Raw genomic sequence first — 25,416 nt, forward strand, 5'->3', positions numbered from 1 at the left:
TATGCAGCACCTTAGCCCACAGCACGCATTTATTCCCTGCCAGCAGTCATTGTGTAACTGTAGTTATGTAAGATTTCACTTGAGCAGGCCAGTCTTGAGTTAATTGGCATCTTGAATTTGTCAATGAGTTTGAACAAATGGAAAATTAAAGCTATTCAGACACAAATCACAACAATAACGACCCCTGCTTACGTTTTCATTAACCTTCCTTGTCTCTATTATGTCATATAGGTCCTTATCTCTGATGAAAGCCCTGCTGATTCACCGAAAGGAGAATATGGTTATGAGCATAATACTTTACAGGTTAAAAACATGTCTCTACATCCTGTCTGTAAATTTCATTTAAATTGAGGCTTGTTGGAAACGGTTTACCTCTTTATTGTATTCGTGATATTGGCTGTTCTCAACAGGCCAAAGCTTAATGTGGCAGGATTTAAAGCTCCTTCCTCATTTGGCCTCAGTGATGGATGTCTGTTGTGCATGAATGCATGTTGATCCCTGTGGTACAGCACTGCACTTACAGGTACCTACAATGTCTCATTTCTATTCTTCAGCACACACAGTTCTGCTCATGAATACAGAGCATGAGTAGGTGTAAATGTGGCGTACAGTGGGAGCACAGAATACAATGGCTTTTCAATCATCTTTGGCAATAAAGAGCAGTGGGGCGTTCCAGAAATAAAAGCTATTATGTATGTATATATATATATATATATAGCTGTATAATATAATCACAGTGTGTTTTTAACAGGCTTTGATGATGTTTGTCTCTGGAAAGCACAGCTGTAATTATAACAAGACTAGGACCATAATATTGTGTTACCAGAAACCTGAATTATCAGATAACCGTGTGCATTTTGTACACCTTTATCCTGGAGTGACGGGAGATAATTAAATAATAGAACATGTTTATCGGTTAATCACATTTCTTTAATTACGTGTTGTAACAGCATTATTGCTGCAAGGTTGCTAAGCAACCAGTCCAGTAGAAACTCTGATTTAGTGAGAAATAATTCAAAAGGCTATTTTCATCAGTTTTCTATTCTTGTTTGTCCTGTTTGGACCAACGAGGAGTTGGAGTCAATCTCAGAAAACCTGCAGGCAATTTTAAATATTTATAACTTTGAAAGTTTTGGTAGCCTGGCCAGCCATCCTGGTTCTTTTTCTATTCTGTACAAAGAATTATACTCTGATCTCTGTGGATGCGAGATGGATTTCCAGGGGGCAGTGCTAATAGATGTAGAATAAACTCCCTCTCAACACATTTTCTATAGACATTACAGCCAATCAGAGCAAACAAAATATGTCAGGTTTGAATATATAATATCAGAAAATTAGTATTTGAGCTTGTACTCTTTCAGCGCACTTTGTTATAGCACAGCATGTTCTTAGTGCACCAATATCCTCCCAAATCTAACAATTTCTCCTCATTGTGAGCATTGACAAATGATATCACTCAGCAGCAGGAGACTTTATGGCAGAAATGAAGATCACAGCTCTCTTCTCAGACACATTCTGCACTCACATACTAATACTATACCTGCCAGACAGAAGACATCCTTTCAACCTGCAGTGGCTGGCTGCTGTACAGGGTGAGAGGCATTTTAAAAATATGAACAGTGACAACTGTTGTGACTCCACGCTGACCTCAGTGCTGACAACTCTCTGCTTCACAGACAGACTGAATAGTGTAGACTGAGCCACACAATTCCTCAGTAATGTTTCTGTGCACATCTCATGATCAATTTAGAATGATTGTATCAGTTTTTTAAAAATCGAACTTTTTTCCTACTCACTGTTCAGGTCATGACTAGGACATGTTATGATAAGCAATATCTGAAATGAAGTCTCCAAAGCATCTCTGTACTATCTACTTTATTTCTGGAAGTTGAAGGAGCATGGAAACTCCTTGACATCTTTGCTGTGCTGTCGTATCACAAATGTGTCTAATGGAGTAGAAAGCTTTCGACCTGAGCCTGTGAAGTCAGTTTTGATGCTTTGGGCAAAAACATCAGCTCCACAGGATTTTTAGGTCAAATGAGGAAATTCTCCAAAAGGCACACTTCAGTTATAAACAGAAACAGAATAAAAAATAAACCTTATGAGTGTTTAGAATTGAACCCTAACTCATCTTAGATTGTACTGGCTGCATATCATTTTCTGTTAAAAGCCATATTGTTGGCTATTTATGAAATACACCCTCTCTAACTGCATCTAGTCATGCTCCACTGGTACAATTGAAGCAGTAAAGGTCAGGATGTTATTTATCTTCCCAGCATGAGAGGATATCCTATCTGCAACAGCCTGGACACGACAGGAAAATACTGTCAGATTCACAGAAAGGTCAGAGTTTAAATAATACCCCTCTGGCCTGAAGAGCTGCTCTTTGTTGTCAGGATGAATTGGTTTAGTGGTCATCAGGGTCAAAAGAGAAAATTAAAGGCATTTAGAAAATGTGCATTTTTTAATGAATTTCAAAATATTATGTGACAAAAAAAAAGTTGGGACATTTTGAGGAATTTGCCTGCCAGCTGAAGGTTCAATGAGAAAACAAATGGGGAATCGACAAATGTGTTAGAAGGTGTCTCGATAAGCTCGCTAATTGACAGCCAAGTAGTTCAATGACACACACTGTGACAAGATGCATTAATTAATGACCAGAGAGTCTCACATCAGCTGTCCAAATGTAAAGTATTCATGTGATTGTTAGGGCTATAGGGAATGGCAGAGTCAGGTGCTTCGGCTTGACTGAATGGATCGGTGTGACATTCAGAATCACAGACACTATTTTTGATCATCTTTGGATCATTGGCCATTGGAGGAATTGTGTTTAAATCCAGCACAGACGTCCATATGTTTCCACCAGCAGCCTTCTCTGATTTGCATGACCCTCAAACTGTCTGATGTACAACAACAACTGTGCACACTCCAAAGGTTTTGCATGTGTGGTCAGATTATTTATGTAGAACACATTTGACACACACGCTCCATACGTCTAAGTAATAAGTAGCAACACACACAGCTGCTCTCTGTGAAAGAATGCATAATGGAACAGAATGCAAAACCTAATAGCTGACTGTCTGCAGGAAACAACAATGTACTATTCCAAAAGTGAAAAGTGTAAAGATAGATACTGAACATGGGTTAATAATACAATCAGACTGCATGTGCATTATCAGAGCTGTAATTATGGTTAGTGGTTCCTCTTATACCACCTAATAGTATGCTGCAAGGTTCCTGTCACGCATTATTATTAAGTGAGTCATATAAGGTGGAAGAAGAATACATAGGTGACCTCCTGCTGTTGGCTTCATGTATGGCGACTCCGGCACAACATTTCCTTCCTAATGAGTGGAAGTGTGTGATTATTACAGCAGTCAAGAGGAGACAGAGGGATCCTACAAACGAAATGATAACAGCTGATAATGGCCATTCAATGGGATGATGACAGTCGAAATAAGGTGCAAACAAAAAGGCGGGCTCTTTTCAGCTGATTGACAGCAGCCAGAACTATTCTCCACCAGCTAACATGCTTCATTTAGTATGACTGTGATGTCACAGCTGCTGCTTCAGGTGCAAATGTGAATAAGCAGGAAGGAAACAGGTCAATTATAAGTTCCATGAAACTGTGACTTTGGTGTGTCTGTAAAGGACCTGTCACAGAGTCACTGCACACACACACTCGCCCACACAGCTCGCTCTCTAAGTGCCTGAACCCCCCTGCTGCTCTCACCATGTACCTCTCCAGCCTGAGACGATCTCGATGGCTGAGTCATCGTTTGTCTCTGATGTCACTGCAGACAGAATCAACGAGCCGACCAATTTTCAACCACACTGTATTTCTGTGTGGTCTGTGTGATGTAAAGTGCTCCATCCACAAGCTGCTTTTTGAGTGACTTCAAGCATGGACAATTACGGTTATGAAGGAAACCACGCTGTACAATCAGGGTGCTTACAGCTGACTGTCCTTTGTTTAGTGTCTTTATAACACCAGTCTCAGAGCTATGAATCATACTAGGCCTTGTTTGAAGGGCACAGAGTCATGAGCCGAGTCTTCAAACGCAGCATCTGAAGAAGTGCTTAAGGTCCTGCCTCTTCTAACGGGACAGAGTCAGGAAGGTGAGAGGCAATGTCACCTTCTATCTTTAGAGCCATTAAGTAATCTGTCAGTTTGAATTAAGGCGAGCTGTCATCAGCCTCGATCAGAGTGGGTTCTGTCTTTACATGGTAACTCTTTATTTTTGTGCAGATTAACCATACAAACAGCAAAGATAGAAGATGCACAAGCTATTTAAATTAAATGAAGGTGCTGATGCAGTGACTCAGGAGTGGTAGTCTACTCGGTCCATGGTGTGCTTGTGAGGCATGAAGAGCATTTTGTAACTTCTGACTCACATCAGTTTGTCCAATCTATTATAAGGCAGTGTCTGTCATTATGTTCAATTACAGCACTCTGCTGTCCTTTATTGTGAAGTCACACAGAACCTCAGGTTGCCTGTTTGAGATGAACACTATACAATGAAAAAACCAGTTATGAAAGAACTCAGAAAGAGGAATATTTACATCATCAGGTGAAATGATAATTCAAGTACAGAAATACTCATGTATTGTGTTCAATCTTTTTTGTAATTTTAGTTCTTTAAAAGACAAAAGAAGTTCTGTTTGACTAAACCATTATTTGATTTCAAATTCTGAAGCTGATGCTTCCCATGAATTTCTATAGTTGCTCACTGAGTTTTTACCAAATGGTGGTGAAATGGTGTAAGCTTCCTGTCTTCTAAGTGGGCGTTGAGGTGTGTTGTCTCGCACCTGCTTTGTGGCCATAATCAGCCTATAATCAGGCTAAAGGTGTATCTGAAAAATGCAGTATTACATTTTTTTAAACCCATGGTAACATAAAATACATTTTTATGACAAAAGATCATCAAAAGTGTGTCAGCCATTCTGTTTTGCAGCCCTTTATGATGTCACAAGGGGCTTTATCCCCTATGCCCCACACATACTTCTATCAACTACTTGAACAAAACATTGTCATCTTGAGCCTTTTTTTTGTTTGCATATAAAATGTTTTATTCTAAACTTTCAGAAAAGTGTCTCATGATGTGAACGAACATAGCAACATTAGCATATTAACATACTGGAGACGTATGTGATGCTTAACTGTTATTCACCAAAACAAAGCTTGGCAAAACAGAAACATCTGGTCTTGAAACACTGGAAGTAACATTTAAAGTAGCATGCAACACTCATGTTGTTTTAAAAATGTGCATGATGTGTGACTCCTCTCTGTGGGCATGTTTTTTAACAGACATGATTATTTGATATATATATAAAAATATTATACAGATTCTCATGCACAAGTAACCAAATCCAAACTAAACATCTGGATGCCACAGATGAGATGTTATTGTTCCTTATCATTATAATAGGTAAGCATCATGTTATATGGCATCCAGTTTATAAAGACTCACTGAGGACCAGAGATTCAAAAAGCCTGTTTGTTTTCACAGCATGTTCCTCATGCGCCTCTATGCGAACTCCTTTTGCAAACATTAATTGTAAAATTAAACGATGAATGTGCTTACATTCATAATGAGGCTTATCTCTGTTGTCATGAATGAGTAGATACATTCAACATGCTTCAACTGGGAGCCACAGACTTAATTAAAAACTGTCACCTTGGGAGAAGAAGAGGACGCCATGTGAAAATACTTGCGTGGGTGGAAATGTAATCAGTTTCCTCACATGTAGTCGCACATTTTTTCATGTGCGTACACACTTGCAGATTTATTTTTGCATGTGGTCATACGTTTCCTGGCATATTATGTAACACTTCATTGACACCACTCCTTGACTTTCTGCTGCGCTGACAGGCTGTCAATCACACAGCTCACTGGGAAAAAAGCAATATGGTGACTTATAGAGGGATTCGCTTGAAGGGCTGCACTAAGGCTGGGATGGGTTTCCACAGGCAACTCAGCATTAATGTATTGCAAGCCAATACGTCACACAGTGAGTGTTTAGTGCGGTAGATTGCTTTTTCAGAAACACATGACAAACATGACGGTATTTTTAGAAAGCTTCTATCCTCATTTCTATCTCATTCGGTTCACAATGTTTTGGTGACTCCTCTTTGACTTGATTACAAACGACAGCTCATGACCTTACAGTACAGGCGGGCTGTGCACGAGTCCCAGCTCTTACTTACAACCACAAGATTTAGTGCAGGAAAAGAGGGAGAAAACATGTGACCTACTGTCAGCTTACAGTACAAATTTCCTTTGCTAGCAAAACAAATACAGCTGCAAGATGCGGAGCGACACAGTGACAGTGTACAGACAGTACTATAATGTTGGAAGTTGCGTATTGAATACAGCAATGGCTACTCTTCTGAGCTAATGCTAGCTGCTGCATTTTACAATAGCCTGTTAAATATGGCAAATTAACCTTATAAAGCACATCTAGAATTGTGGCACATTGTAAAAAAAAGAACACTTTGTGTAGACAGTGTATAATTAAACACTTGTAAGGTGGTGTTCTCCTTTTCAATCCCAACAGCTGCAGCTTCTCGCATTCTCACAGGTTTCAGTGTGCACATATTCAGCCTGGTTTACAGCCTGCTGTGATGTTCTGAACTTTTATAAGCAGAGTTTATACAAGCTGCTGCAACTGAAAAGTACTCAAACACAAAAACTAAATTTCAACTCAAATCTTACTCATAAATGATTATACAGATATTTGGCTTAGCGTATGACACACTGTCTAAGACACACTGTACGGTATTGTAATGTGTTTTGCGATGCTACAAACTGTAAATGGCACTATCAAACATACTGTGAATATTACAGCATATCTTGGTGGATAAATGCACTAAATAAAAACTATGAGAAGAACAGTCCAAACGGGGAGTGTTAAAACCTAATATATCACTTCATAATGGCCTCGAATGTAATCCAGAAGTTCCATAAATAAAAATGGTCTCACCTAAAAAGAGGAAATTTATAGCATGTATAATGAAGAAAACTGTAAAGCATGTATGTGCACCTCTAACAATAAATAAAAGGTTTTCTGATGGTATACATTCAGGTTTGGACCTCCTCTTTATCAGCTGAGGGAATGTTCCTCAGGTGGAGATATGCCTCACAGCTCCAGAGATTTCACTGCTGCAGTACCATTCATGACAGCAGGGGTTTACTGAGGACAAAAATGGTGTTGATGCACCAAGCCACTCGTGGAAACAGAAAACAATTTCTGAAAAACTGCAGGACAGGATTTAGAAATAACATAAAGGACTGCGGATCCTTTGATCATCCTCAACACCCGTCCTTTTCCTCTGTCAGAAAAAGCAGAATCGGTACTTTGGTATATAGGGGAGAGCAGGGTTTGATCAACAAGCCTGGCACCGTGTGGTTAATTCTTAATAAATACTAAAATGTTCCAAAGACTGAGTGGTGATTATTTTCCTAACAATATTTCCAGTCTTTACAGTTACAGATTCCTCTTAAAATGAAATAAAAATAAATCCTAAATATTACTGCGAATAGAACACTTATTAGTGGACAAACAAGGCAGGCTTTCATCAGCCTCACATGTTCGGTGTGGTTTCCAGTAAGGCACAAGTGGATTATTCATTAGGATGAAAAGAATGTCAGTCATGAAGTGAACTAAAACGTCAACATTCATCTTGTTAGTGAGGGGCGATGATATCTTCGGACTGTAAACGAAAAGAAAGAAAGCGACATTCCTTTGTTTGAGTGCTGCTGTTCACTCTGGATAGTTTTGTGAGGATCCTCCTTTATCTGATGCAGATTTCAGGGCCTCTAGAAATTCAGATGCATCTATTGCTTCCTCAGTTTGATGATGTCTGTGTGTGTTTACAGCGGTGGTGTGAGAAGCGGATGTCCAGTGTGTTGCTACCTCATTTCCTTCCTGCGCATGAGAAACGTCTGTGAAGCTAATCATTTCTTCCAGCCTGCTTTCCACTCAGCTCAGTTGCTGGCACAGCTGACGATCACGTTGCAGAGATATAATGACGGGAAGTCCGACTCCTTCTAAAGAACGAGTGTGACTTTATATTTGTGAATGTCTAACACACCGAAGAAGGTCACACCCACAGGGTTAATCTGTGTCTAAGTCGTGCTTATCAATCAATGATCATGATCTATTTAATGGATGCGTATGGGTACCTCATCAGTGATGCTCATTCAATAAAAGCATGTGTCTTTGTCCAAGACCAGATGTGTTTCCACTCCAGTCTCATTGACATGCTGCTCCTCATTTGAGGTTTTCAATGACAGCGATCTCTCGCCGGTCGGCGTATTCCGGGCTGAGGCCGTTCAGATAGAGGCTGCCGTTCCTGGTCAGAGCTCCTGGGACGGGACTCAGAGAGAGAGACAAGTTGGGGTAAGCCTCTCTGTCCTCACACAGGTTAACTGACAGCGTCCTCTTGCCAGGGGTCATTTCCTGGTTGATGGACGTGTTAATACCGAGCTCAGATGACAGCTTGCGCTTAATGGATGCAGCACGCTGGAACTTGTCATAGATGTCGACGCTGAGTCGCCTGCGGGTTTCTTTGAACTCCGCCGACACGTTTGCTGTCCACTCAGCCGCATGTGCACGAAACTCCCCAACCTGCAGGAACAAAATGAAGATGGATGTCAGCAGGAGATCAGACACAAGCGGTGAATCCCTGTCTGCTTGTTGCTACAGTTACGCTTGCAGCTGAGGTGTATGCCTGCAGTAATTTTGACTATTTGTGTTGTTTTAGTATGTGTACATAGGAATCACACCAGTCTCATGGGTGCCAGAGGCTCTGACACACCTACTGGGTCTGTTGAGACGGCAAAGAGAGCAGACCGGCCAGCTGAATTTTTACATGGTACAAAATTCCTCTCAACTGGGTCATAATTAGTGAGAAAGCAAAAAAAAAGAGGCCAACAAAGTCCATCGTTATGTAAATGATAGAAAAAGCCTTTTAAATCTGGATACATTTGAAGCCATGGGACCTGAAGAGGCATTCGCAGGGATTCAGGGCATGATTTGCACAGCAGTGTCTTTATTTTGCTGACAGCCTTATGCAATGAATAGAAGTTACTGTAGTGATCGTAAATGTCACATCCATTAATCTGCTCAGAGGACTATTTAAATGCCTTTACATCACTTGCCTGTGCTACAATTAGTGACGCACATGAAAAAGAAATATTATAACCTTTATGTTTTATTCATAGAACATTTTCATCTATCATTAAGGAGCCATGGAGACTTGTTTTGGAAAGTTATATGTTACTCAACAGAATGGGTGTACTTAATGAAAATAGAAGTAAAATATTTCTTAATTAGTGATTTTAGATGAAGGTTTGAATGCAGTAAATAATAAAAGGACTTTCTATATGCGACTCAATGTGATTGGAGAGTGTTTGTTTATGGTATTTGGATGGTGATGGGAGAAGTGAGAGAACCCTGCTTTTTTATTTATTACTTTAGAGGTGCATTTTTTTAAAGCACTTGAATTAAAATTTATGGTGTGTGTATGTGTGTGTGTGTGTGTGTGTGTGTGTGTGTGTGGTAGAGCAAAAACACTACTCCAATTTCTCATTTTCTCTGCCTCCTCATATGTCCTTTCCCTCCTCCCATTCCTCTCCTCAAACCTCCCACAGAAACCTTCTCTCTTAGTAATCTGCAGAGCTCACAGCCTCCACAGCTGTATTCCTAATTATTCCTGTGAAAGGAACTCCATGGCAGACAGCCATATAGCCCCACAGCTGTTTTTCTTTCTAAGTCATATAGAATAGAGAGTAATGAATGAATGTTTTGTGTTCATATAGATTTGATGCATAACCCTACATGTGAATAATAAACCTGACTCTCTTCCAGCTGCTGCAAACATATGCCCCATATTTATATCCTCCTCCAGTACGCCATGGTGGTTACTTCACAGGGCAACGCCAGAACAGAAATGTATCACTTCAGATTCATAACTTAACAACTGAAATGGAAAACAGCGAGGGATCATTGTGAAGGAAGATGCATGTGATCACATGTGGAAAAACTGCAAATATCCCTCCAGCTATGTAAAGGGGTGTGCAGGGCTCAGCATGAAGGAAGCATCAGTAACACATGTAGACTGGACTTCAAAGATAAACACATTACTCATACAGCTGATGTTAAAGATATATAGTTGATGAAAATGTGATCATCAATGAGCTTGATTTTTACACCTTTCTGAGCCGGATTGTCTACGTCTTGTAGCTGTGGGCCAGGAGTGCAAAATTGGGACTGTGAACGCAAAGGTCGACAATTACTGTCACTTTCCCTGTCAGTTCTATTTGAGCACAGGCAGACTGTAAGAAAGTGGGAACCTTTACCCCTCAGGTAGGATTTATCACATTAAGGTATGAAGACAGGGACAAGACAAGGCCCACAGCCCCAAGGCCACACACCCACACCTCCGTAAAAATAAAAAGGGTTACGGCTCATTTTTCTAGGGTTTTTTTTTTTTTTTTTTTGCAAATGCAGTTCTTCAAGCGGCCACTTGAGGCTGTCTCCAAAAGATACCTTAGTTAAACTACCCTGACAAAAGTTGTTAAAAAAAAAAAAAAAAACAGTCTTTATACTTAATATCTGACTTTAACGCAACTCTCATACTGGAGAGAAAGCCCGCCGATATCCACTTCAATTTGACTTTCAAGAGTACATCAGCATTCATGGACACATGACATCTTTTCACATGTTCACACAGTGACTCTCCAAAGGTCAATCTTTAGCACTACCTCAGTTGGACAGTACCAGCCGGGTGAATGATTCTCCTGCCAGATATTTTCTAAAAATGTGTGTTTGACTCAAACAAACTTGCACCAATGAACATGAAGCTACAAGCAGGAGATGGTTTTCCTTCATCAGAGAGAGGTAACTCATACCACCACTCACCTCTTCTTTTGTTTTCTTGGAGATGACCCGGAACCAGTCCCCTATCATGCTGAGCACGGCCGCAAAGTATGCCAAGCCCACCAGGATCCAGAACCACACCACAGGCTTGTAGTAGTCCAGGTACTCTGAACTCTCTGATCCAACTGCAGAGCAGAAGGCACAACATGTGGGTTATAAAAGTCTGTTCTGTCAATGAATGAAGGCCTGATGCAGTGAGCTAAAGACTCTTTAACTTTTATCCTGGTTTCTTCTAATGAGCCTTCTTATTTCTATTACAGACAGCGAGGTCTGCTGCAGCACGGCTTGTAATTGCCCCTGGGCTTTAGACTCAGTTCTCAGTATAGACCACTTACAACAATATGAAAAGAGACAGTGAGACTAAAAGGAAACTGTGCCATGTCTCATATAGATGATTGTCATCTCTCTTTTGTAAGACTACTCATGTGATCTTGGTGTTGTAATTATAAATACTGTGCATATTTCACTATGGGGGCTGATTATGAAGTATATCATTATTACAGCTGATGTTAGCACTGCTTGTGTTACAAATTCAACTCAATTCAGCTATATCAAAGTATAGCCCCTGTACGGCTAGGCTATCTTTGGCATTTAGCCAGAGCAGTTCTCATACTGAGTTTTATGAACTTAAACATCACTTGAACCACCAGGTTTAAACGTAGAAGCTCAGAAATACTGACCTTTACAGGATTTTAAAAGATTTTTACAGGTCACAGCACCTCAGGCCACAAACCACTGCAGCTCCACAACAAACATTTTTAAGTGATCATTTTGTGAGTCTCTTTTTTCAAATAATATTTGTTTGTATTATAGATACACAATATGTCATTCGATAACATATAAATCTGATGCACCACAACAGTATTAGCAACAAGTGACCCAGGAGCAGATACAGTTTTTATTATATGGCAATAAGTTGTCTACACTTGATTCTGCCAAAAACATATTAGATCTGTTGTCTAGGTGCAGACACTTTAAAGCAGCAGCTGGGATGAAGCAGCACAGCCAGCTGTGTAGCCACTGTGCAGTTAGATAACCATCCATTACAGTGGCAGTTTAACTAACAGGAGTCCAGGCTGATTAGTTTACTGTAAGTACCAGGGGGTTGGCACAGGTGGTGTAATCTAATCTATAATCATTAAGCCTGCTCAGGGAAGTTTAATCTTGCAGCTAAGTGTTTGTGATTTTTCCCATCTGCCTCTACCTTGTTATCTGCCAAGCAGGTCAAATCAAGCTAATACGATCTGCAACACATGCAGACAATCACACACACACAGTGCATGGTTTACTTTTACTCTCTCACACACACTGTATTATGTATGGTGTATAGCATGCAGTTAAAGTATTGTTCATCCTCTTTGACGAGGGTTTTATAATGTAAGAGGTGAATTATGAGTATGTTACATGTCATATATCTTAATATGAAACCGCTGCCAGCAGCCTGCTAGCTTAGCTTTGTCAAAATGTCCCATAACCACACAGTAATCTGGAGCTTTTTACGGCACTTTCTCACATCCATTTCATCATGTTGGACGTATGGGTGGTGCCACATGTGTGACACCAAAGCCAACACTTTCAAAGAAATCAGAAGTGCTTTTTTTCCCACTGTGAGAGGTCACCTTAAGGCTGCTGCAAAGTCAGTGAAAGGAGGGGAACCAAGAAACCCCAATTCTATGAGACTGCCATCCCTGTGTGTGCAGAATCTAGTTTAGATTTTATGTTAACAGATGGCGGTGCAAAAGAGGTTAGAGATTCAAATGCATAAGGAAGACTGTCAGAGCACATGAATCATGAGGTGCAGCACAGAGTGTAAGAGCGGGGCAGTGGGAGGCTCATCATGCACTGACTGAGGAATTATTCAGCTATAAATACGCACACTCCGAACTGGGTGTCATGACATCAAAATGACAGACAGCCTATAAATACAAAAGAAAACCTTTTTCTCCAGCGACAAAGTCTCCAAAGCCGATGGTGGTGAGAGTGATGACAACAAAGTAGATGGACTCCAGTGTGCTCCAGCCTTCGATGTGCTTGAAGATGACAACCGGCAGGGCCACGAAGATGAGGCAACCAAACAGGATGAAGAGCAGTGTGGAGATGACACGGATCTTTGTCTGGCTGACTTTCCACTTCTAGAGGGGGGAATCGTTCACAAAGAATAGAAATGCAGATAATAAACCTTTAACATGCAAAGTGTTTCCATGTTAAGATTTTTAACCCACAGCCCTTCCTTCAACAACTACAAAGGAAATTAACAATTAGACTAACTGCCAATTAACAAGAAGCCTTTTCTTCCACAGGCTTTTATTTTTCCGTTTTTTGTTGCTCACTGTGATGAGTCACTTCCTTCTAGGAATACATTTATTTTCTAACATCTCCATCGTCTCACTGCCAAGTTCATGTGACAAAACGTTCACTGTCAGATGGTACGCCCACCAAAGCTGCAACAAGGTGGCACATGCCTTGACATGCAGTGCACGTGCTGCATTAACGACGATGTACCACAGATATCTGGATGGATTCATTATAGCTGCAGCTAGTTCTGTCAGCTGTAACTGTGTGGATATCAATTTAATGTGAACCCTGCAGTCCCCTTCTCCCATCACAGTTACAGTGCATTACAGTATGTTCCACTCGAGGTGACTGCTTTCAGCTGGTTCCCTGCACATCGTGCCCTTTTCCTCTCCAGTTATGTAAGCCCAAAGCACAGTGTGCTTCTAAGGGGGATGCGTAAAGAGCAGATGGACCTCAGATCCCCGTGTCTGTGCTGTATCTGCACAAAGCAGTGCAGTACAGTAATGAACAGAGGTCCACGGTGAAACATGCAGGATTGAATTCCAAAGGGACTGTTGATGCTGAGGTGCAGCAGTGACTTCAGCAGGTGGTACAGCCCATCTACTTCCATTGTCTGAATGAGCTTCCAGCCTTTATCTTCCTCCCCAGAGAGGAAGCCAGAGCCAGCAATGAATCAAAATCATAATTAACCTGTTGCTGCCAGCTATCTTGAAAAATTGCTGCTGCCAGTGCTTTTATGCTAAAACTGGAGCCTTTTATAGAGAAAACTTTCTACTGAAGGGGAATTTTATTATCGTTTAAAGATACAACTGCCAAAAATGAAACCCAGCTCTGAGGTAATGTACAGAAAATGATCACTTTACATCATCTGGTAAAGAGCCAAATACACATTTTTAAGTAACCAATCTTGGGCAGGTAAGGCTACAAGTGTTACTGGAGGATTCCACTAGAGGGCAGATGAGAACTGAGGCAATATAATATTTATTTGCTTTGTCTAATCATGGATTTCTACTTTGAGTGGGCCAGTAATGACTTCATCAGCTCAGGCCTCTGATGACTGGTAAATAAACTACACTATCCACACACATGCAGGGATGTAACCGTCTTACATAGATTTTAGAATTATCTTCTAATTTTTGTCGTCCTCTCAGGCATACACCAGCCAGTGGAGTTTTTTAGAGGTTTTGGTTTGCGACCATCACTTCACTCACAGAGACAAAAACAAGCTTGCGTAAATAAAGGAGCTCACCACAATCATCTTCTCTACTTTGGCGATGCCCTTTCCAAATATGGTCCCCAGCTGGTCCCCAACGCCAGCCAATAAGAATCCAAACAGGGGAATCCCCAGCAGAGCGTAGATTATACAGAAGATCCGCCCTCCTTCTGTGTGAGGAGATGTGTTTCCAAATCCTAAAAGGAGACACAGAGAGGAAAAAAGGTCTACGATGATACTTTAACAGGTGTCTGAATCATTCCCAGCTGTAGAGTGGAACTTTTTTATAGAGAAAAATAAAGACATGTTTGTAATTCCTGTGTTTTAGCTAGATAAAGACTTTAAGTAGCCTAAATAATGTACAATTTTGTATTTTTGTTTTCCATTGATTACATTTGTGCATAGATGTGTTAGGGTGTTTGTTGTGGCTGCTCAGCTGTTTAGCTTGTGTTAAGATTTAAACATGCACATACTGGATTTATTCAGTCCTGAGAACCCTCTGTTTCTTATCTAGCATGTCACTTTTATTTACATCTTCATTTATAATATTAGCGTGCAATTTCCTGTGGTTTTCTTCAGGCCACTGTAGGATTTGACATAGCTGTCACTGTAAATGTTGAGATGTGCTTGCTTTTAGCTACAAGTTCTTGGGGCATATGACGGCTGTCCTGTGCTTGTTTGGAGGAATAAAAACTGTGTATACAAAATGCACTATGCCTATGTACTCTAGGGGGTGCTGAAGAGGCACAGTAGACTGTAAACAATAGAGAGATTTAATGACAAGCTGTTCAAATATCAGTGCTATTACATAGAAACCTGCTAAGATACATCAAAATGTGGTCAAGACCAATATGTTGGCTGGGCCATATGTTCTGGGCCAACATATTGGTATTGGTCTAGTATTACATAGCAATATGTTTAACACAAGTATATCTTCAGCCTAAGATGAACTTTGGTTTTTATGATTCAGGCAGTGAGACATCATTTTATAATGAGTGTAGATTTTCATGGATTTAACTGACACGGTTATGGGAGCTCAGCCTACAGTATAATCCGCCTGTGCTCTGTTATTACATCCACTGTCATATCTAATAGTGGCACTGCGGGTTCAAAAACACTGAGATGGAACAAAAAACAGTACCACAGAAATCTTTGGAAACAACAGTGTCACTTCATTATGGGCTCCATAAAACTAAACTGGAAAAAAAGAAAAGTTTTTCATAAAGTCTGAGTGCTGGAGAGCTTTGAGAAATGTCTGCTCTCAATCAGCTCTGACAGGACTGAGAAATGGAAAAAGTAAAAAAAAAAAAAAACATAGCCTAGCGTTAGCTGCACATGGGTCTTGTACTCTGTGTAGCCATGCTCACTCTCATACATGTCCATGCACATCCCCTTATCTCAAACTTATCTGCCAGAAAATCAGATTATTCTTACACAAGCCTAACCTATCTGCGCACCTATAACAACAACCAGTGTCACTTTCATTATTTAATGCTTTATAAGGTGCCTGCATAATGAACTACATCTACCTCTCTTTACTAATGCACTCATCAGTCTCAGGATAGGAGCTGCAGGGTTCCTTCTAATGACCTTCTAGCCTCGCAGCGGAGTAAGGTGACACCTAATGTGAGGAAAAATTGCCTCAGTAGTTTGGTGATTAGTCTAAATGGGAGACAGGATGCAGGATTTTAGTTTTTAACAGCTCTGGGTGACCCTGCAGAACAAACAACAGCTCTCAGACTAAACAGTGTGTTTATATTCTCAGCTCATAGTGCTCCTACAAGATTTAAATCAGTGGTTAAACACCAGCACAGATACTATCGAAGCTAGTTTCACACTTGGCTACCATACTGCCTGCATGAATAACACATTAACCTTTCCCACAGCATGGTTATCCGATGATCATGTGTAGGAATGTATTGATGGTGGGCAGACAAAATAAATTATTTTTGGTTTCATGTATGTAATGTATTGTTGTTGTCATTTCACAGACAGCACAGATGTGTCGTTTAAATTTAAGAATTAAAAAGAAAAAATGTGGAAACAATTTTACAACCAATGCTTGTAAGAAACAATGATAACCTTTCTTTCACAGTGATTTATTGATCATTACACAGTTCTAGTTCTAGTCCCAGTGGGAAGAAGCCGGATCATCGCTGCACTTCTTTAACTCCCCGGAGGGAACAGAAGAAGACAGCACAAACTGCAAAGTTCTCTCACTTCATGTCCTTGATTATAGTATATAAGTGATTAGCTGGATTTGCTTTGCTTCAGTAATGTGCATCCAATTAAAGCTCTTCGCAGACAAATCAATACTACACATTATTATTTTTTTAAGCCTTCTCTTTCTGGAATCTATTGTTCATGTTTTCCTAAGAGTCTGCCAAAAAGACACAATGGAGATTTAGAGATAGCTCCTCTTAAATATAATGTCTTTGCAAAGCAGCGTGAAGGCTGCAGAACATTTTGTAACAATCAGGCAGAATTACGATGATTGCCAACAGACAGCAAAGCAATTATGTGGTGTTTACAAGAACAGGGATCAAAGATAAAACATACAAAATACCACCTGGGAGTGGGATTTGAAATCACACAGCTCTCATATTTCTCTGAATCAGCAGTTAAACTACTGTTCACTCAAATTTTAGTAAATCTAACATTTGAAAGGCAAAACTCTGTTTCACTGGAGTACAGGAGTGAAAAACAATCATCAGCTGAAGTGAGCAAAACATCTATTTTTTGCAATGCAGTACAACTGCAATGCAACATTTTCTGACTCTAAACCTGAAAACATCAAACATCCACCAAGCAGACAAGCAAGCTAAGACTGTGTTTGTGTGTGTGTGTGTACTGTTGCCAGTATTTGTAGAAATCCTGCACCAAAATCATGAAATCCTCAAATAATCTTGCAAAGAGATTTGCCGAAAGAACCACTCTGCTGACACAAGATGGCCAATAATCTGCAAAACAAACTTACTTCCAACCAGAAAGCAACATTAGCTTATTAGCATGTAGTGCATTACATTTCCCAATCAAAGGATAAGCTGCAACAGGGTGCTAAAAATGTGAAATGGAGCCCAACAGCCCTCTAAACAGACACAGTGATCTGTCAAGGTCTACTTGGAAGAGCCAGATGAGCTGTCAGTGTGTGTGTGTGTGTGTGTGTGTGTGTGTGTGTGTGTGTGTGCAGGCACTATTCCTCGTTCCTGATTAGTACTTACAGCTGGAGGTGACAGAGAGAGCAAATGGTGTAAAATAGATGATGGAAGAGGAAAGCTCAGGCTACAGTTTTCTGATAAAGAGCAACATGCTGTTATTTATTATTCATGCAGCTCCCTTTGCTCAGAATCAACTCTCAAAATGAGCTGGTCCCACTCAATGAATTTAAAGTATAATATTAGATCGCTTGACACATCTGGCTACAGATGTTCTGAATGTTCAGTTTTTTCGTTTGTCTGCAGTCCTGTTAACTGTGGTGCTGCAAAGTACAAACATGTGTTTCAGATTTTTAACAGTGGATTTATAGTGCATGGAGTTCTTACCGATAGTGGTGATAACGGTCCCAGCAAAGAAAAAAGAAGAGCTGAGGTCCCAGAGGCTCGTCTGATTGGAGAAATTTCCTGATGGGTTCACACCTGCTCGGACTGCCGAGACCACTTGCTGGAGTGGAAAACAAACAAAAACATAAGCACATTTTGCCGTGTCCCACTGCAGGAGTGTGGACTGTGAAACATAAGGAAATTATGAGCACCAGCTTTCATAGGGAATAGGTGATAGCTGAGGTGTACCAGGCAGAACCAATTAAGAGCTGTGAGGACAAACTATGAACATCTGTCACTTCCATGAAATGCATGTTTGATATAAAATAAATTATACACTTGGACAAAGGAGCAAAACACTTCATTGTCATGTGTGATAAAAAAATAATGCTAGAACCTGTTTTCAGCATCAGTTATTGCAGTAAAACAAACGATTTCTTGGCCCAAGTGGCGTCTTCAGAGCTCAACAGAAGGATAACTGAGACAAATGAAAAGAAAACACGTTGAGACCTCAGAGGAGCAACAGACTCCGGTTCAGAACTGGTGCCAATAAATTATAGAAAAAAACTGGAAAGTCTCGTATCAGCTGGAAATTTTGGACCAAAGCACTAATACTACAATAATGATGTTCATACAAACAGCCTGCACATGCACACACGTGTAGCTGAGGGCCACAGCTTCATCAGCCGCGTGTCGCAATTTGTCATCATTAGTGAATGCGATGAGCTTCATTAACCTGCGTTAAGGTGGCAAAGATCGAGTGTGAGGAAGCTGTAATGAATGATTAATGGGAACAGACGTTAACGTAACATTACAGCCATGACGGGATGGGTCAGCAGGTGGAGGGCTGATGGCGGCGAACGTTGCTGTAGTATGACAGGAGATTACGCTGTGTGTTTCCTTATCTATCAGCCCTAAGCATCAGATTAAAGGATTTGTTCACTCAAATGACTAAAAAGGCTTATTTTCTCTTGGTACTGTGAATTTATAATTCCTCACAATGTGCCAGTGCCAGTGGTGTAATGGACACTACCAGTCAAATGTTTGGATGTTAGAATCTCTCAGACCCAGGAAAGGAGCAGCAGCATTCTGCAGTGACATGCCATCCCATCAGGTTAGTGCTTAGTGGGACCATCGCTCCTTTTTCAACAGGACAAGGACCCAAACACACCTGCAGGCTATAGAAGGGCCATTTGATCAAGAAGGGGAGTGACAGAATGCTGTGTCAGATGACCTGGCTTCCACAATCACCTGACCTAAACACAAGCGAGACGGTCTGGGATGAGTTGGACTGCAGGCTGAAGGCAAAACAAGTGTTCAACAACCTGGGATAGTTGGAAAACCAAAGATGGCTGCTGTGAAGGATTTAAAGTATAAAACATACTCTGTTTAGCCTTTCTTTTGTTGACGACATTATTCCGTATGTGTCCTTTCACAGTTTGAATCTACATATTTAATCTAATGACTTTAAATGTGCATCTTTTAGCCTCTGTTTTGGTTTTACAGCCATTTTCTGTCTGCTTACAATGAACCCTGTTTGATTAACAAGCTGCGCCAAACAGGAAACAATCCTAACTAAATTAAGACCAGTTAAAGAAAACAAGATGATGGAGACCAAACAGAGCTAGAAGAGGTTTAGACTTACAGGCCTCATAGTCCACACATGCACTGGTAAGTTTAAGTTACCCCTCAAAGTGGTTATATTATCGTTATGAACAAGACAAACACAATTATTCCTTAGATTCATCAGGGTGACACTGATCGTGCCTGGATCAGCCCCAGGAATATAATATTCTTCGTGGCTACATAATATATCAAAGCTGATATGATCACACACATTCAGACCAAAAAAGGAAACAAATGCACAAAAGGCGAGTTTATCAATAGTTCAGTGTATCCATTTGTTCAAACAATATCCAAATAAAACAAAGGAGAGGGTTCAAAGATAAAAACCCAACATCCACTGTGCCACTGAAAACATCATTTAGCAAATCAGCATCATCATTCAGGCCTGGCTCAGTCAGCTCCTTTGTGTCCAAGCCAACTGAGCTGATTAATTCATTGCATTGGCACTTTAGTTATATGCAAACTAATCTGAGATAAGGCAGAATAATGTGAAGACCACGCTGGCTGTGACTGAGCTGAGCCAAACGGCCAGCAGAGATTGAATTGTGGGAGCTTTTTGACATCACTCACTTTTTTAATTACTCCCTTTGAGAGAGCACCTCTCCTCAATCCTCTGCTGACTGGCTTTTGATCAGCGCGAGCCTGCAGAGGTGCATGTTTGTGTGTGTTTGCATACATAATTAAGTAAAAGTGAGTGGGGGGACACCTGTATTGAAGCTGTGTATCAATAAATCATCAGAAGAAAAATGTTGCTTGAAAGGCTGCAGAGCTCATTGAGATGGATGAAGGGCAGAGTCTAGTAAATCCACAAAAACCAAGAATCTTATTTCACTGACACTTATCTGCCTCTCAAAAGGCCTTACAGCATTAAAGGAAAACATTAACGTGACTTAAATGTCTCCTGAAGGTTTTCCTTGACTCACCGTCTTGAGCCAATATTTCATTTAGTCCATTTTACAGTCTGTTCTCCAGGATTATGATGCCCTTTTGGCAAACTGTAATGAGCCCTGACCTTTTATCTGTGGCAGAAGAAGTCATAATTTTCCTGAAGGAAAACATTCAATTAGCTGAATATTGACATTAAAGGGACATTTAAAGAAAGAACATCCACCTTTTGCTTGGTGTACCTTTTCATGCAATGATCTTGTGTATCTATCTATCTATCTATCTATCTATCTATCTATCTATCTATCTATCTACACTGTACACGTGTGTCTCAGGTCACATAGAGGACTCTAAATGGATAATTGTGTTATTGTCAGGGGTAACACAAATCATGAGATCATTATCTAACAGACAGAAAGCCTCATCCAGCCCTTCAAACATTAGCTCAGCATCCTAAAGCCACATGGTGACCATCTGTTACCATCATCTTTTTAAACACCCTCATTTAAAGAGTGTGTGGACACTGACTATTCTAAATAAATCCTGTTAGTATAGGTCATTTATAATATTTGCACAGCCTGCATGTTCATTATTTTAAATGCCAACCCGACAACAGCTTAAACAGCTTATTATTTCATCTAAGACACACAGAAATCGTGCGTCCTGTTTCATAATTTAAAAATATATATATATATATTAAGCTCAGTAACAATCTGACATGTGGAGGCCTTTCTTGTGGCTCCACTTCTGGAGCAGTATTTAGGGGCCAAAATTAGAAGTGGTAAACAAATCAGTTATCTCTAGAGATTTAAAGACCTTTCAGCTCTGACACATTAAAGTAAAGAGTAATCATCATTAACAAGTGCAATATGCCAGCTAGATTCCCCAAGAGGAAACACTTTTCATCAACTCTGGTGTGATCAAATAATCCATAAAGGAAGTGTCATGAAGCCAGTAGGTGTTTTTTTATTAGACGACCACTCACTCAGTACTGATATATATATATATATATATATATATATATATATATATATATATATATATATATATATATATATATATATACATACATATAAATACTGCATTTATTTTTATTTAACCCACAGATTTGCAATAAAAATTACTGAATAAACCATTTAATCCAAATTAGTATTTTTTCTCTGTTGCGTTAGATAAGAGCAGATTCACAATGCTGCCTGCAGATCATGTTTTTTTTCCTAACCTTTGTGTGACCAGAATTTAAAAAAAGACATTCTGAATTAATAATGTATCATTAAAGCTTCCTACCTTGACCAGATCCTCCAGCTCAGAGGAGTTCACGCAGGCATGCATGGCCAGGAAGTCCAGCTTTTCAGCAAGAATGGCCAGTTTCTGTGAGTTCTCATGAGGCTGCTCCAGTGCTCTGAACACCGTCGCCCCTATGATGAGGTACAGCACCACCAGGAAGAAGATGGCTGACACAGTTTTCCACCTCATGACAGTGGTGCGGGTGTCACACTCATCCTCTGGAGTGTTCAGTACGACAGGTTTGGCTGAGAAGGACAAGCGAGGCTTGGAGTTGTGGGCGGCAGACTTTGGATCAAGAAGGTCAGGTGCGGCCACTGAAAGGATGATGGTGGATCAGTTAAAAACACAAAAATGGTTTTTGACACTTTTGCTTTTTTGCTAACAGGCAGTGCCTGTGCCGGGCAACCCTGTCAACCCTGTGATCTACTGTTTTTAATACACAATGACTATTTAACCCAGAATTCACAATGTTCACATGTTTGTGCACACAATGTTTGAAATTTAATATAAACATCATACAAAAAATAGTGTTAAGTCTAAACTGTGCATATATATATATATATATATATATATATATATATACAACAAATAAACAGTCTGCCAAATAGGGTGCCCTCTGCTGGAGGGGGCGCTACTGCAAGCCCTAAACAAAACAAACAACAAACAAACAATCAGTGCACTGTGGAAGACAGGGATGGGACAAGTTATTGGTGCACCTCTCAGGTAGAGGTTCCTATTGACAGACGTCAACAACAAGCCATATTTGTCATATTGATGTGGCTGTTGAGGTGGGGTGAGCGGTGGGGGTAGGCCTGCCTGAAACAGTCTGCAATCACATGAGACAGGATGTATGAAGTCATCCTGCTCTCCTTTCCTCGAGCTAGGTCTTTAGATCAGTAGGTCAATGAAAGGGATCTAATGTTGAATGTGATGTGGTGACACTTGTGTTGCTGACGAATTCTGACTCAAATCAAGGGCTGATTGTGTTAGAATGACTGACTTCTTCCAATGGCATCCTCCTTTCCCCTGATAGGTGACAGATGCAACAGTTTTATCCTTCAACATACATCTAGAACACTATATACTAAACAATACTCAAATGGGTAAAGAGTGAACTTTAAAATAGTGTCCACTGCAAGTTGCTAGGTGACAGAAGCGGTGTGTAAACAGGACATTATTCATTTGTGTCATTTTTTAAGATGGTTACACTGGGAGGAGTCATTATGTTTACGACCAGCAGCCACATGTTGTTTTTCAGACACTGTGATACTGGATGTCTGTAGAAGTTTCTCTGGTGCATATGGATAAGATCAGACTGATACAACATGATTTCTGGAGCCACTGAATACATAACCTGTTTTTTCTTATGGTTGTTGTTTTAGTACAAAAGTTTACCATCATGTGTTTAGATTACATTAGTACATGGTGTGTGTGTGTGTGTGTGTAGTTAGTTTTCTTATCACACTTTGCTTCTAGAATAGCAATGGAACTTCACTCCCACTGATCTGTGTTTGTTTTTATATCTGCTGCTGATCTGCATCCAACAAAGAGGCTAACTAAAGCTCCTTCAAAATAAAAGTTTTTAGTTTTTTTTTTTTAAATATTCACTGTGAAAATACATCAATGATATCAGCATGTGACACCTAACCATTAAGTATGGACAGTGGAACGTGGTCTCCCCACTGGGTTGAATCTGTATTGATTTTTCGTTGCTTTGGGGGGAGGTCCCACAGCACAAACACACAAAGCCACTGAATGGAGACTCATTAAAAATGAAACACTCTTTGTCACAATCCCGTTTCCCAAACAGCTTGCTACAGTAGATACAATTACATAACCAACCCAAGAGGTCCTAGTAGAACCAGTTCCAACAGTAAACAACTTATGGACAGGATCAGTCCCTCAGAAAACTGAAATAATCCAATGGAGATACAAAGCATTCATAAAGATTATTATTAGCAGAATTATATAACTGTGCTGAGCACTTTTCTGTTGTATTAATTGTTTTCTAGAATAAAGGCAGACATATATTGAAAAGCAGAATAAAAGCTTTGGTTAACACATCATTAAAATATGAAAAAAAATGTGTCACTAAACATCACAGTATCAGCGTTTTATGTTAATTTTCTTGTAACCTTCTTCAACTCACTGGAAAGCAAACTTAACAGAGTATTTGTTGCGTTTTAACTTGTTGTCTGCGCACTTACTTCTCTACCATGTCTCCTCTCTTTGTTTCCTCATGGAAGGAGCTTTTTTCCCTTCAGATAATTCTTAGACTTTGCCTCCGGTGCTCCCATCCACAAAGGTGTCCACACTCCGCATGTTTTTTTTTTTTTTTTCTTTTGCAGCGAGCTGCGCGCTTCCCTCCGCTTCACTGTCTCCGGAGAAAATACATCCAGGACATGGCGTTCCCACCAAAAGACGCTCTAAGATGGAGCGTAAAAGGAGCGCAGCGGTCTAACCGCCACGGTGCAATCCTTCCAGGTGTTTGCAGACATGGTGCCCCTTCAGGTGCTTTAAGGGGCGCAGAGGTTTGGATGAGGGTCAGAAGAGGCACTTTATCAGTGTGGCACGCTGCGCTGCACTCCCACTGCGCTGCTGTGGACGGCTGCTGGCTCTCTTGTTGGGAAAGAGAGAGAGAGAGAGAGCGAGAGAGCGAAGAGAGAGAGAGAGAGAGAGCAAAGAGAGAGAGCCTGCTGCTCAGCACTCCTCTGCAGCAGTGTGCACTGATCCCTCAGATAATTGGAGGCTTCAAACTTCCTTCGGTGGAGATGTAGGAACTCAAGAACCAGACATCTCCACCACTCAGTGTTCTCTGGCTGCAGCCTATCAGTTCCATATGCAGGGTTGGAAAAATTAACTTAGCTATTGCAATAAAAAGACCATTTAAATAAAGCAGACTCACTGCACATAAACTAGCTTCTTTGAGTCCCTTCACACTGGTGAAAAGTTCCATGAACTCCATCCTCAATGAAGTCAACATCAGTTGTTCATCTTAACTAAATAGAAATGTGCAGATCCAGCAAATCAGTGTCATAACACATGCACTGCAAATACAACACAAACAGCTCATGTCACAAAACATGTAGCATGTCCTGTGTACAACAACAGGATGTATTCAGGGGACCACAAAAAGTGACGGACCCAGCACCAACACTTGTTAAATGATGAAGTCTGCTACCATAGTTACATGACCTGAAATGTCAGCCTACACACTGCAATTCATGTAAAAATTAAACTTAACTCCAGGGTTAAAATCCACAGCGCTTCGCCCATTCCATCCCCAGTCCGTCTGCTTGTACTGACTTTTTTGTTTGATCAGGTGGTGCCGGTCAATACATCACCAATGTTCCATTTGGCCAGAAATGGAGTTTTTTGTGTTTTTTTTTGTGTTTTTAATTTATTAATAAATGATTGTTCTTTTTGGAAGTATCTTGATATTCCTGTGTACCTTATTCCACCCGTCCTGCCTGTAGTGTTTAATCTCCTTCTTCTCAAGGACGCTCTTATGCACTTCGAGGGACAACATGGAGCACTCTGTCCTTGCTGCAGTGATTTAAACGGGCGCCACAGGCCCCTCCACTCACCTTCAGGCGACAACCAGCTTATCGGTAAGCAGAGGCAGAC

At 40.4% G+C, this 25,416-nt stretch overlaps 1 protein-coding gene across 1 annotated transcript; it reads right to left on the reverse strand.

The window, feature by feature from the left end:
- Window positions 1–5,285: 5,285 nt before the first annotated feature.
- kcnk2b (potassium channel, subfamily K, member 2b) lies at window positions 5,286–24,368 on the reverse strand. Its single transcript, XM_028398017.1, has 7 exons — window positions 23,997–24,368; window positions 21,790–22,103; window positions 17,995–18,112; window positions 14,489–14,649; window positions 12,881–13,076; window positions 10,927–11,069; window positions 5,286–8,631 (listed from the first exon to the last, which is right to left on the reverse strand). Coding segments are annotated over exons 1-7 (1,290 nt in total). The 5' UTR covers window positions 23,998–24,368; the 3' UTR covers window positions 5,286–8,274.
- Window positions 24,369–25,416: the final 1,048 nt, after the last annotated feature.

This window comes from Parambassis ranga, chromosome 24 (genome assembly GCF_900634625.1).
Source record: "Parambassis ranga chromosome 24, fParRan2.1, whole genome shotgun sequence".
NCBI lineage: Eukaryota > Metazoa > Chordata > Actinopteri > Ambassidae > Parambassis > Parambassis ranga.